The sequence below is a fragment of the Periplaneta americana genome, chromosome 5 (genome assembly GCF_040183065.1).
Source record: "Periplaneta americana isolate PAMFEO1 chromosome 5, P.americana_PAMFEO1_priV1, whole genome shotgun sequence".
Classification (NCBI taxonomy): domain Eukaryota; kingdom Metazoa; phylum Arthropoda; class Insecta; order Blattodea; family Blattidae; genus Periplaneta; species Periplaneta americana.
The window spans coordinates 86,011,369-86,027,085 of NC_091121.1; the positions used below are offsets into that span (position 1 = coordinate 86,011,369).

Sequence of the window (15,717 nt, forward strand, 5' to 3'; positions counted from 1 at the left end):
TTCTTCACTGAAGTTATGTAGTGACAATATCTTGAGATACGAAAGAAATAAAACAATATTTATTTGAAAGGCACATTGGAATTCCTTTCTAAAGCGCTTTTGTTAACATGTATTAGTCGTAGTGATATAAAAGAAAATAAATGGAAGTTTTAAAAAAAAAATTGAACTGAATAAAAAAAAGTCAGGTGCCACATAAAAATGTTTAGTCGCCATAGCTATCTGGTTTTCGGAATTTGTCTACGTCTGATTTTTGCAATAAGCAAAACGTAGCCTATCTAGATACTTTAGATCTAATTAAAGATTGGAATTAACAATTAAAAATAAAGATAAATCTCAGTACTTCTTAAAATAAAACAAATTATATTGATTGTGTGTTTCATTAGTCTCTGCACATCACGATGAATGACTGTAAACATTTTAAGAGTTTCAAATAAAAAATTCTCCTTTCTGCTAATACATTTTCTTATTTTCTAATGAAGTGCGTCCACACCTGTGGAGTAACGGTTAGCGCGTCTGGCTTTTTCCGGGGTTTTCCCTCAACCCAATATGAGCAAATGCTGGGTAACTTTCGGTGCTGGACCCCGGACTCACTTCACCGGCATTATCATCATTTCATTCAGACGCTAAATAACCTAAGATGTTGATAAAGCGTCGTAAAATAACCTAAAATAAAAAAAAATTAAATTCTCGCTACCAAATTCTTCTCTTAGAGCACTAATCTCCAAGAGCCTAGCTTTGTTTTGTTTTCGAATGTTCACTGAACAGCAGACCTGAACTGTGTAAGTAGCGTTGGATGCTTCCAGGCTATACTCCATACATACCTACATTGCACTGTAATGGTTTGTTCGGAGACTCTTAAGTGTTCAAATGCATGACTAGTAATTACATCTATCGATTCAGCTATGTAGATTCAAGGTCCGATGAGTTCCCACTAGAGTGTCCTTTAATCTACAAGAGAGTAGTACGTTTTCTCGAACTGATGCCATCTGTACGCAAATGACAGTATTAACATCATGTCACACCGTTTCGGATAAATACTGTTGAAATTCTGATGATGATGATGATGATGATGATGATGATAATAAATATTGAAATAGAGAATGAAGATGAAAACTGGAGACCCCAAGCTTGTAAGCTTGACTTTATCACAAATACGACTACGCCACCATGGAGATTTTAATCCGAGTCTGCAGTCATAGTAAGCCAGCGCTTTACCATCTGAGCTACCACGGTGAAATACAGTATTAAGAATATTATATTATATATGGTATGAGATATGTCAGCGTCACATTAATCATATTTCTCCACACGACTGCGAAAGGCAAGGGTCCATAAGAGACCTGGAACTTATTTAAACAGGCATACAGTGCCCCCCCCCCCCAAAATGGTATGAGGATAACGGGAAGGAGAAATAAAATAAGACTAGGGGCAGACGAAGAAGAGTTGATTCTTACACTGTAAGAGAATATATGTAAACATTTTAAAGAATTTTGAGAATAATTGTTAATACTCGTATGTGAAATCCCGAACATTGTAAACTCTTCGTGGATTTTATACCGTACTCTAGATTCTAGAGCAGTGGTCGTCAGCACTCGCTGAAATGGGTAGAGTGCATGGAGGGTAAGGAAATATGCTCCGTCGTGCACAAGGAATAGAGAGACAGCATACCCGCCAGCAGCCACGAATGCACGCTAGGGCAGTGTTTTGTCTGCGGGTAAGAGACATTAGCCCGAGAGTGCAGTGTTTTGATGACCGCTGTTCTAGAGTGTAAACTATTCTGGCATCGTAACATTTGCTTTGCAGTGGTCACTGCATCTGCAACCCGTTCAGCGCAAGAAGCGAAATAGTTGCCGCACTCTCGCGGCGATTTGTGCGCACTTTAAACTGGCAATTGTTTTAGATTTGGAAAGAACCTGGTTCATCAGTCAAGCAGGGTGCGCAGTCAGTACTATTGTTTTTGTTTGCGATGATGAGCAAGATGTGCTGTTTAGACTTGGGCCTAACGATTGCTGCCCGCTTTATTGGTGCGGTGGGACTGGTAAGTAGGAAAGCTAAGGTACAGGGATTTAACTGGATGTGAACTTCTCGATTAGGTTGTAGTGAGCCATTACATCGAATTTCATACATCCCGATTAACTTGAATGGTTGCGGTGAACTAATTACTTCAAATAATTATCTTTCTCATCTTTCCGTTTTAAATTATTAATATCGCTAAATAGCCATGTCAGATATTTAGGCACGTAAGTCACATGTTAATGGCCAATTTGACGACTTACGACTCGAAATATTCTTTGCACTGGTTCCTGAATTTTAGTTTTATAAGTAATATAACTTGTGGTACAAATACAATGTATCATTCAGTGGCAAAGTCATTAAATATGTAGATTAACTACTTCGGTTTATATCGAGTAAAAAGATATAACAAATAGGTTATATGTATTAATTTCTGAGTGGAACATATTTGTTATGTCTCCGCATTTGTGTTAATAGAGTATCTGAACATATGTTATAAGGAAAGGTAATTTGTTTAAATTAATGTATTTTTTTTTTCTAATTTGTGTTCGTGCAGTTGTTCCACTTTTGCACTCCGATGGCGTTATGCTTAGGTCAGGTCAGGTTAGTTTAGGTTAGATTAGATTAGGTCAAGTCAGGTTAGGTTAGGTTAGCATAGATTTGCTTATTTTATGTTCAACGGTTTTTTTTTCGTTTTTTTTTCGGCCAGAAATAGGCGAGGTAGTTAATGTAAATAATTATCGCAAAGTGTAAAGTTTTTATACAGATACTGTTGTCAATAATGGCAGGTAGTGGAATTTTAATAATCTGCTTACAGAAAATGTTGTAGAATTATTAAAACGGTGTAAATTAGTCTTGTCTTGCCGTTAAATTAATATCTTAATAAAATGATCGTTGTAAAGAAATTCTGAGGCAAATTTCCTCAACAAAATCACAATATTTACATAGGTATCCTTGTAAAGTTCTGAACAGAAATATACTTTATCTGCGATCATTAAGGCAATAAGTAAGAGGCCTACATAAGCCTAAACATAGTTGTTTTGCTTAATGGACCTGGCAGGTGTGATTAGGAAATGGAGACCCATTTAATATTCTTGAGACATATATTTTTAAACTTAAATTTTATTTTGCCTTACACCTTTATACATCGATACCTCTTAATCTTAGTATTGTATATTTTCAATTTTTTTTAATGCGTATTAAGTATGACTTTTATCAATTATTGCTGTTAGGACTAATGTTTTGAACTCTGAGCTTAAAGTTTGTGTGATTATTGACTTGTTTGCAATTTATTTTCCACCCTTGGGTTCGCTATAGCTCGCGACAGTGAAGGGGTTTTTTGACGAAACAAGTGGAAAAATGGTCCAATTTTCAGAGGGAAAGGTAGTTTGGAATGTGAGGTTTTCATATAGGACACCTGTTGATTTGAAAACATATTAGAACATAGGTAAAAATCGCAAATAATTGATCGGTGTAGATAACCTAAAAGTGATTATTTAACACGTGAAATGAGGTAGAACACTTCAAAATGAACGCGAAATGCATATTTCACTTCATTTCACTTATTATATACAAGGTATATCAAAAGCTTAAATTAACTTAATCTAACCTGTTAGAGATTCGTATATGCAAGGCATATCAAAAGCCAAGCCTAACCTAAGCTGACCTAACCTAACCTAACCTAATCTAACCTGTGACATTCGTATATGCAAGGCATATGAAAAGCCTAAACTAACCTAACTTAATCTGTCATAGATTTCCACACCTTAGAACTTACAAAAATGCAAGTTGGAAGTCTCAGCGTCGCGTGCTGTAGAAAAGCCCCTCCTTTTTTTCTCCTTAATTAAATATACTATAGCTCTGTACTGTTTTCGTGTATTGCTCATTGCAATATGTGACTAACGCTTTTGAGTAATTACATGTGATTATGCTCCCACATCAGTTTCAAACTCTTCGTTGCTGTCACGAAAAGCACGCCAACTGACTATTCGAAATTAAATAAGTATGACAACATTCGTCGGTCATACGGAAATTGTCATACTTACATTTTTAATTTGAATTTATGTAGGATTAGTGCTTATCGATCTCTCGACAACAGTGAAGGTATTTTCGTGATTGAAATTTTATGGTTACATATTTTTATGCTGAACACGGATATTCTCATAGATTGAACCATACTGCGCATCATGAATACGCGTTAATAGTTCTGTGGAAAACTGAAACTGACGTGAAAATCTGTTTACCGTAGTTCAATATTAATCAAACAGAAAGGAGTGCTCTTTACACACTCATTTGACAGATAGAGATTTAGGGCAAGAGTGACGGTACTGTATAAGGCATTTTTGTAAGGTCAGAGTAAACATATATGCCTCCTGCTCCTCCAGCTCAAGATAGATGTGGATTGGCTTGGCTTTACGATGGATGGACCCCGGTCCACACTTTGTCCCATTATGTGCTCTATACCGGATGTTTCAGAATTAAATCGAAGGCATTTATCTGGTTGTGGGGGGGGGGGGGTTGGAGACAAGCAATTTGGATAAGGAACCCAGGGTCTCCAACGAAAAATATCTTGAGTTACCGTCGTTAAAATTGTTTACAATTGACACTCATAATCCAGTATTTACCTCTGATTGAGGTTCTGGCTGATATGTATATCTATTATCAGGCAATACATCTCACTTGATGATATGTGTCAGAGATGTATGCAATGGAGAGGGAAAGCTGGCCATCCTACCCTATTATCTCCTGGCCTAGTTTCCTCATGAGTGATGCGTTGTTGGTGTCACTTGTGGGGTCCAGACTTGTCTTCAAACAGTTGACTAAAAACAACAATCCAGTATTAAAATGAAATAGAGGTATGGAATGGTATGTGATGGTTTCGGACCTCGTTAGAGATTGGATGAAGTCCAACTGTTAAGAACTCATCAACCGTATTTTCTAAATTTAACTTTATTAAAATCTGTAAAATTGTCGGAAAATAATGAGACAATACGCTACTGTACTGCTTTTTGTTTCACCCTCATTAATTTTCGTTATTTGATCTATTTTACTGCTGTAGACTGCTGAAGTTTGAACGTTCTACTTCATTCCCTGACAGGAACCATCTGCAGTATTTACCGATTGCACCACAGAGATATAGCAATATTGTGCCGCTATGTCACGTGCAGGTTCAATCAGTGGCGTACTGGCCTAAAAATATTCCACGCCATTATGTGCAAGTTTGAACTCGCAGACCCATACTTCCCTATCTCAAAATATTGTGACAGCGACGTGAGAATCGAACTCACGACCAGCGTCCCGCATGAAAGCAGATCGCACAGGCTCCACGGAACATTGAGTGACGTCGCGCGGTGGAGAGAAGAGAGAGGGTGTATTACGTCAAGCGACGAGTTTGCGCGCGCATCTGGTGCTGGTAGAGAGGAGAGGGCCCTGGATTTCTCTGGAATGCCATCTCTAGAGACGGGTGGAACCTTCGAGGTTACGTCGCTATGGTTATAAATTACGGTCGCGAAGGAACGACGGCAGTTTCAGAGTTTTCAGTTATTCAGTCAGTGAGAAAGCCAGAGCAAGCAAGCCAGCCGGAGTTCGACTCGAGTGTGCGTCCGCATCTGCGTCAGCATCCGAAGGCCTGAGTTCGAGTGCAGTGGACCGCAGTTGGAGGGACCTGAGTTCGAGTGCAGTGGACCGCAGTTGGAGGGACCCGAGTTCGAGTACAGTGAACTGTCTCTGAAGGTCTGTGGTTCGAGATACTGTGAACTCGAGTGACTGAGATAGAAGAACTGAGAACTGGTAGTTCTGATTTGTAAATAGTGCTTTGTAAATATTAGTTAAGATTAACAGTTCATTGTTGTGCGTAATAGTCCAAGTCAATTGTCATTGTCGTCGGTGGAGTGCTATAACGAATACTGTGTGAGTGAAGATCCAATTGTTGACGAGAGCGTTTAAGGTGAATTGTAGAAAGGAATTATTGTTGTGACGAATAAATTACATTGTTGTAACTAATAAAATTCACAATATTTATCTAGGACTCCTCCACAATCCCTTAAATTTCTTCGGTTGAATTATGAAACATCCGGTATATGCGATGATTGTCCAGTGGTCTGGATGGCATTCTTGAATCCAACGCTGACATGTGGGTCGTCATATCTCAGCCCCTGATAGAGCCAGGTCCCTCCGCACACAATTAGCCTAATAAGGCCTAGGGGCCCGGAGTTCCAAGCCCTTTTCATTTCAACATTGGAAATCCGTACTACCCCCACGTTTTCATCCCGTTTTTTTTATATTGCAGATGGTAGATGAAATGAGGGGGAGGTGGAAAATGTTGTGAAATGATAGAGGGAAACTGGATTACCCGGATAAAAACCCCCTACAACGTATTTTTCCACCATAGTTTTCATCACAAGCTGGCCGGGAATCGAACCCTGGCCGTCTGGATGGAAGACCAGCACGCTAGCACTTGAGCCACAGATGCGGCCGATAGATATGGCAGTTACTCGGTTAATTTACCTTCGAGTTAATTTTGCATCATAAGCTACCCATAAAGTCATAATGACACTCATTTCTTTTCGTATCATTCCAACTTCTTCTTTATTGTGCATAGTATTTACCTTTTGTCCCTGAGGTGATGAGTGATCTAGATCTCTGGCCTGTCACGTTGGCGGCTCGGATTCGAGTACGGTGGGACTCTGAACAATCCATAATAACACTTGTGGCGGACAAGGTCTCACTTGGGGGTTGTCTTGAGGTTCTCCTGTTTCTCCATATTAGGCATCAACATAATTCCGTCCGATCTGCATTCCATATCATTCCCCGATTTCCAGATGGCGAAGCAGCAATAAAAAGGGACTGGTCTAGGGACGTATGGGATTGCCTGCTCGAAATTTAACCTTAGTGTAGTCAGGCGGTGTGGGTTAGAAATGCGTCTAGCTCAGGGTTACAGAACTGGCGAGAGAGGGGTGGAAAGCATGGGGAAAGTGTTGGTTCCCCGTCCACAGTCCACTTGCGTTGAATGTCGTCACTGTGGCCCGTACGCAATCACATAACCAGACACTGAATACAAAATCCCTCCCCTACCAAGCCAATGATGCGAGGGTAGAAGGAAGGGATGCTTGACGTTTCCGATGAGTGACGCAACGCCACATTTGTCGTCCTGTTATGCAAGCCTGGTCTAGCTGGAGGGTAAGCTCGATAGATCTACTAGGTCGCTGCGCCGAGTCGTCGTGACTCCCCAATAAAAAGTAACTGTCTACAATTTCATATTTATCTTTGTCTAAATATCTACCATTAACCTTCTTTCTTCAACTTAACATAATATATATATATATATATATATATATATATATATACATATATATATATATATATATATATATATATATATATATATATATACATTTTTTTAATTCACTTTTAAACAGCTTTATTCTTAATATGACTCCATAATTAAGTTAGATCGGTGCAGTGGGTTAGAATTCAAACATCACTATCATACAAAAGGAAGTAACAAAGGGTGTACAATATGAATATTAAAATGATGTTAATTGTTTATTAGTGGAGCATTATGATAGTGGTGGCATGTTGAAGATTGTTTCAGTAATTGTGATGTGCGAATTGGCGACAGAGATGGCTCTGCACGAGGGACGAGGAAAGATCGCAGTAATACTGGGTGTGGATGTTGACCAATTTTACATCGATAGTTCGAACACAGCAGAGCTCAGCGGAAAGGAACGAGCACAGCGTGAGTGGAAGTGTACTATCAAAGGGATACTCAAGTTCTAAGACAGCCCTGGACACAACGGGGAAGTGGGATGGAACTCTGAAATTCCCTCCCATGTCCTTTCCGCTTACACTGCCTTATAAACAAACGCACAATACGCAAGTGCATCAGTGTTGGATTTCAGGTGACCAGCGAGAGCCGAAAGTTCGTCAAGCTATGTTACAGTCCGTCACCGGGGAAGGTGAAGTGGGGAGTTGAAGGGAAATCTGTAGACTCAATTGAGTTAATAGTGCTCGGGCCTGTTCTAAGATATCAGTTCGTTCGAATATGTAGTGAGGAGTAAAAATCGGTTCATAATATTGATTTCATATTTTCAATCTTTTTCTTGATGTCTGTCTCAGATCTTGAATACACTACTTGCTAAAAATAACAAAAGTAAAATTAGACAACCTCATTCGTCATATTCGCTCATTCGATGGTGTGTGAAAGTTGACGTTGAGGGCAGATACAAGATAACAAACAAGCTCTTGATCAATAAGAAGTGTGGCAGACAACTGTGTAGAAATGACTGAGTAAAATTCGAGCATTTTGAAGCATTTTTAAATGTTTTACACTAAATATTAGACAATCTGAATCTGTTATAGTCAAATATAACGTAGCCCATATAAAGTGTTACAAGTTAGCTTCTCTTAAATGGATCAATAAAACTAAATGCTGATTGTTTCAAATCTCGTTAGAGGAGGGGGGGGGGTCTTTCAGATTGCATAGTGGACGGTATTCCGTTGGACCCCACTCATGGAACATACTGTAACTATGATATTTTGAACAGAATGATGGATAATTATTTTTTTTTTTTTTTTTGGATATTCTGGTTCTTCCAGACAAATCGGGAAACTGTTGTTTCAAACTTTTCCTTAAGTGAGATCTAAATGTCAGCGCTCACTAACCGCAAAGGATTCGTTTGGAATGTTCTGATTTTTATTATAGTATCGTTCACTTGTCTGCATTTCCGAATTGATAATACAATAATGTTCTTATTTACTGCTAGAGCGCATTATTTCATTGTAGTCCTCTAGACTGAACCTGAAAGTAAAATTAATAGCTCAGTGACTTAAAAATCATGAAGAAGATAACTGATTCATTCATTATTTTCCCAATCTTGTCCCGTATGTTCTTTTTTTTTTACACTGAAATACGCCCTCTGTTCAAAATCACCCCCATTTTGTTACTGGACAATCAATGTTTCGTACCACAGCAACTTTAAATCGTCACGCAAGATTCTATACACAGTAGCGCTTCGACAATTCGTCTCGCAGAACTTTTTGGACTTCTTTGCAACAACCTGTCACTGTGTGTATTGCTTTTTGTGTTCGAATACTTCAAGACCTATCTGTAGGTTTTTAAAATCACTTCTGTAGCTTCAAAATTTTGCTCCTATAACCTGATTGTATGTACAATTAGGACGGGATCATGCAGTCGAAGGTAAAAATAACGTCAATATTCTCCTCTATCAGCAACTGCACAATTAAAATTTTTATAAAATGCCTTAACAGCAATTTTGTATGTTGCGATCCACTCCATCGATCCATGTTTATGAAAACAACGTAATTTTGTTAAACAAATGAAAAGAAGTATTGTCAATATCACAAGGGAAAATTATGTGCAACACACATTAACGTCTGTTCTATTGAAACATCTTGAATTGTACGGAAAGAAAATAAACAATGTTTAAGTTAGGCAATATTACGATATAATCTATGAAATTCCCATTAGATAACGGAAATTTAAGAAATCAAACAATAAACGTAGACTGAGTGGAGTTTTATTTCATATCATAGTATTGGCTGTAACACTTGTGATTTTCTGAAAATTACCGCTATTTCGAAGTGCTGTACATTTGTATTAAAACTTTTATTTCAGCCAACTACTGCCTTGTCGTTTTATTCCTGTTTGCTGTTGCGAACTTGCTGGCCAGTTCTCTGCTCATCTGGGCGACTATACTGGTAATGGTTTATCCACTAATCTATCGTATTATTAGCTGTAGTGAATGCAAAATAACAGTTCATAAATACAGCCTTTTTATTTATGCTTATACCTTTAATGATAGGTTCCTAACGAGTTTTTTTTACCCCGAATCACTGTACTATACGTACTATTAGACTCAAGGGCTTCCAGACTTCCGAAGAACAAAAATATCTAGAAAAATTGCTGTACGAAAAGTGAAAACTGCTTTGATAATTATTAGTAAAGTGAAAGAAAATTTAGCTAATAATGTTTAAATTTTGAAAGAATAGTGACTTTGTTAAAAATTCATTAGTAAATAATTGTGCTTCATGGTCAAGTTTAGAGAAATAATTTTATGTAGACTGTAACACACTTAGTTCAGTTAGAAATTTTTAGAATTGAAGGACACTTGTTCAACGTTCATTTTGAACTAGTTCCAAAATTGTCATCTATTTTTTCAGTTATTTATAACAAAGACATTAACATAGTCATAAACTCACTCTATAGATTTTAGCACAGCACAAGATAAGATATAGTAAAGTGAAATAACATTCGTGACTATACTTACAACTATTTACAAAGCTGCACAAAATGTTCAGAGCTAGTGAGATAAAGATAAATATAATATGTGTGTAATGTTTACGTGTGGAGAGATTTAAGATAGGAGGGAGAGATATCAAATTAACCATACATGTGTGCTCTCATTAGGAAGTTTTGTTTTCATAATAAATTAATGATAAGGATGAGATTTTTTAAGACATCCTGATTAATTCAGCAAAATTAATTTTGGGGATAATCCAGAAGACAGAACATGTTTTTCATGAATATGAGATCTTTAAAAGACGTAACTGATTTTATTTAATTACTTCCAAACTATTTGTAATATAAGGATGAGACTGCGATGTGTGATCTTGGATTTTTCTATGCATAACTGCATTTTTAACTGTCCTGACTTCCGACTAGGTCCCAGGCACATAAGTTAGTCCGTGTTTATTGTTCTGTGGGGTATACTCGTCGCTATGTTGTTTCTTGCTACCATAACTGGGCACATAATCAGAGAATCTGCATCAAATTTTCTAAAAAAACTCAGGGATCCACAGGAAGAGCCCAATCAAATATTGCTTCAAAATAATAAAGGAGTAATTTCATTGCTTCAAAGATGGCAGAACAGTTGTTAGTGATGAACGTTCTTATTTATTTATTTATTTATTTATTTATTTATTTATTTATTTATTTATTTATTTATTTTTATTTAAATTCAAATATACAGAATAAAGAAATATAATTACAAAACAAAACAAAGAGAAATACAACTAAGATAATACAAGCAATATAAAAAGAAGATACAGTAGTATTAACAAAATTTGAGACCGAATGAGCAGCGCTCGTGCTCGGTCGTAGTTCAGATATAATATTAAAATAAAAAATAATAATAATAATATAAATAAATAAGTAAAATAAAATAGGAACTAAAATATAATTACAGCGGCAGTGGAATTATATAATACAATATTAACACTAGAGAAGAATAATATCGCACGTGAAAAGTAGGACTAATATATATTTCAAAATTATAGAATATAAATATAATATAGGTTGATTAATTCATACACATAGGCTATAAATTTATTTAATCAAATTGAAGATATTAACACGTTTCTAATTTTCTTGTTATATGTTAGTGGGTTACATGTTAGAAGTTCTGGGTGTAATTTAGTTAAAGCATTGTACAACCGAGGGCCAAAATTTATGCTATGCTTTAGACCAGCAGATGTGAGACATTTAGGTTCTACTAATGTTGAATTAATATTTCGTCTTGTGTCATAATTGTGTGTCTGTAATACAAACTTATTACGATTTTTATGATAAAATTTTAACAGCGTATACTTATAAATTTGTTCAATATTAAATACATTAAATTCAGAATAAATTAATTTAGTTGGATAATCGAAACGTTTCTTCAAACAAATTTTAATTATTCGTTTTTGTAGTAAATTTAACGGACTAAGATTAATTTTTGTACTTCCACCCCAAACAATTATACCATATTGAATGATAGACTGAATAATGACCAAATAAACATTTCGTAGAACTCTAATAGGTAAGTAGCATCGAAGATTAACGAATTTATAAATTGTTTTACGAAGCCTCTTACAAAGATAAGTAATGTGATGACGCCATTTTAAGTTCTGATCAATAATGATACCCAGATATTTGACATACGTGGCTTCTTTCAAAGGTGGACATTTACAACTTTTGGGATCTAAACAATTTTCACTGTGTATTATTAGTCTATATTTATCGCTAAATTTTAAATTTTGAACACTGGCAGCTGTTAACTAAAAAGGAACTAAAGTTGATTTAGATATATTTAAAGAAAGGAAGTTGGAATTAAGCCATTTTTTTTAACAATGTTAGCACCTATATTAGCATTTCTATATGCTTCCTGCCAAGAAAAACCACTGAAAATAACTACTGTATCATCCGCATATGAATATATAGATCCATTAAATGTTTCTAAATTTATATTTAGCAGATCATTAACATATATTAGAAATAAAATAGGTCCCAAAATGGAATTACTATTTGAAAATCAGGGTTTGGTTCATGACGAATATGCTCTTAATGATCAGGCAATCAACAAAGAGTCTCCACAGTCTAGTATATAGTCACGAAGCTCAATACGTAGTAAATATGCATCCATAGATAGTTGCTAACCACTAGGATCGCTACTATCGCCTAATTATAGACAATGCGAAATAGTACCTGCACAGTCTATTGTTCCTAGTGCCCTCATAAAATCAAGCTTCGTGACTATATACTAGACTGTAGTATCTCTTAGACGTTCTCTGTCTCTGTTTCCTGTGAGATACTGTTCATCTCAGTTGTGACTGAATAGCAGTCCATCCCTACAATGATCCTGCCCATTCAGATCATCTCATTCAGAACTTTTGCACTGAACATCGAATCGCACAGGTCCGACAGGCTCTTTACTCCTCTGGCATGATTTCCTGCGACTATTCCTGTCTCCCAGGATAAAGTATCACTTAAAGGTTTGAGATTTAAAGACATTGAGACAATCAAGACTAATGCGACGAAAATCTTGCTAGAAATATCGAAGAATAACTTTGACAACAATTTGTATCAGAGTGGTAAAACAACTGAAAGAGATGTGTTAAGAAGGGACAACCACCACCACCACCACCACCACCACCACCACCACCACTCGTTTTTATTTTAATTAGATTGTTTCGTCTCCAAGAAATTGAATCTATGTATTAGTTAAATAGGAGTTTCTTCATCATGTTTCCCTTTAGGTTTGTATTTATAGATATATGTTAATTCTTTTAACGTATTGGCCTATTTTAATCAGTGTTATATAACGTTATTTAATTATATTTAATATGCTAATGTATTATGGGTCTCTATTACTACAGCATGGCGCGTCCTCAGGTTGCGGATAGAGGAGACGGCCTCCAGATATGAAGAGTAGCTTCGAATATATTGAATAAGCAGTCGCGAAAAGCCGATATGGAGTGGTCCTCCAGCTTGGGGGGTTGGGCGAAGGGCTAACAGCAACTTGTTACGAAACCTCAAAATAAGAGAGATAGGTTTGGAAGTAAATTCCGAAATGACAAAGTATACGATTATGTCTCGTGACCAGAATATTTTACGAAATGGAAATATAAAAATTGGAGCTTTATCCTTTGAAGAGGTGGAAAAATTCAAATATCTTGGAACAACAGTAACAAATATAAATGATACTCGAGAGGAAATTAAACGCAGAATAAATATGGGAAATGCGTGTTATTATTCATATTAAAATGCTGTGTTAATTATTTTATTAATCCCTAATGCTTTACACTCTATTGCCTAAGTAACATTCAGTAAATATGTTGACGGTTAAATAATTGGCAATAATTAATTTGCAAGTTGTGCTACAGGGAATATGATTATTATACTAATCTAAATCAGTGATCTTCAAGGGCCTGAACGTAGTAATTGTCAACAAGAAGAAAAATCATAATTTTGATGACAAAATATATTATGATTTCCTGGAGTTACAACCACAAATTTTCATAAATTTTGTAATTATCTGTAAGTAACATGAATTAACATAAGCAAAATTATTTGGTTATATTAACTAAAAGGAGTTGTAAAAAATAAAAGAAAGAACAAAACAAAAAAATTCTCTACGAAAATTCGAAGCGTGCTGTGGAGGTAGCCCAAATCAGCGCCTTGTATTATGGAGTTAACTAAAGCGGCGCACGGAGGTTTATGGTAGTGAACTGCGCGCTCACCCAAAGGGACTTAGAAAATTTTCACTGCTCAAGAGACCGGCCACTTTCATTTTGACCAAGTGTACATATTCCATTGTAAAACTTTAAGTAACTTCAATATTGGCATTGCCATAATTTTATTATTTAAATTGTACCACATCGACAGTGAAATTCCTGAATTTTAAAATTTATATTTTTACAATATTGTTAAGATTTAAAATGTAATCGTTATATTATTCCACAGGTGTGTTTAATTACAAAATATCTGTTTTGTGCATGTTTACTAGTGAATGATTTAAAATAAAATTTATGATAATTTTATTCAGATGATTTTTAAGCACAAAAACCTTTTTCAGAATGTAGGCCTACATATATTAAACGTAGTTTTCTTATATTTTTCAGTATCTGTGTTGTAAAACTCCAGTTCATGACTGTGATAGCTTAATATTACAATTGTACTGACATTTGAATATTTGACTTCCTAACCTTCAGACACGAAATTGACTCTGTCTTTCTAGAACGAAGTTACTATACAGCTTTTTCTTTCAATATTTTGACCTAATCCTGCAGGAGAAGAGAGTTTACACAGTCCCTTGGTTCCTGTGTCAAGCTACCAGCTTCTTGGTGCAAGTGGTGGGCTTTGCCCATTACGTGAATAACAAGGATAACCTGGAAGATGATGTCGCCATTGCATCTTTCGCTAACTTGGGTATGAGTAATAAATATCACTGATATTGACAGATATAATAGTGAGTACATGCTTATTGATGTTGATTTTCTTGTTCCACAGTTATCACTATGTACTTCTGGTGCACTGTGTTCAGAGCTCAGGAGAATTGGATTAAAGTAATGCCTGAAAGGAACTACTTGAGGATACAGAGTAATCACACAATCATATCCAGAAATGAAGCAACCAATCTGCCATAGTGAACGTGTTAATGATAGCTTCAGCTTTGTATACTGTCACATAATTATACATACATATAATTTTACTTAAACAGGGTTTAAATTCTTAATAATTGTATGTATTTGCATGTTAAACTATGTTAGTTATTGAATTAAATTTTTATAAATATATTTTTGGAATAACTGGTATATTATTTAACATATAGGCCTACCTATCTTTATATATCATGTGACTTAACATTGTTATTTTCTCCATAATTTAATGCAGCAAATAAGACAAACGAAAAAAAAATCTTGTTACCTAGCGATATAAACTCTCGATAATTTTTCCACATTTCATTAACATTCATGTCGCAGCTTTAGAGCGCAAAGCGAGATTTTGCAATGTAACACCTTTACAATTACTGTACCTCTGATTGAGGTTCTGACTGATACACATCTATTATCTGGCAGTATATCTCACTTGACAATGTGTGTCAGAGGAAAAACGTTGCATATATATCTCAAGTCTGATTAGTGAACTATGTTACTAGTCAGTGATGTGTACAATGAAAGTGCAAAGAAACTGACTATTCTATCCCATTAACTCCTGACTTAGTTGCCTCATGAATGATGCCTTTTTTGTGTCGTTTATGAGGTTCTAACCAGTCTTGGCACTCATGACCAAACAAACAAATAATCATTAGTTACGAAGATTACAGGATTACTGCATGAAATACGTCTCATGAAAAAAAAAAAAAAAATAACCTTGTAGAATTGCTAAAAATTTCTGAAGTCAGGAGCTATCAATTATTGGTC

At 35.8% G+C, this 15,717-nt stretch overlaps 1 protein-coding gene across 1 annotated transcript; it reads left to right on the forward strand.

The window, feature by feature from the left end:
- Positions 1–1,918: 1,918 nt before the first annotated feature.
- LOC138700522 (uncharacterized) lies at positions 1,919–15,039 on the forward strand. The gene is made up of 5 exons (XM_069827118.1): positions 1,919–2,038; positions 7,597–7,750; positions 9,650–9,732; positions 14,584–14,722; positions 14,804–15,039. The coding sequence occupies exons 1-5, from the start codon at positions 1,967–1,969 to the stop codon at positions 14,938–14,940; spliced, it is 585 nt and encodes a 194-aa protein (XP_069683219.1). The 5' UTR covers positions 1,919–1,966; the 3' UTR covers positions 14,941–15,039.
- The last annotated feature ends 678 nt before the right edge of the window (positions 15,040–15,717 follow it).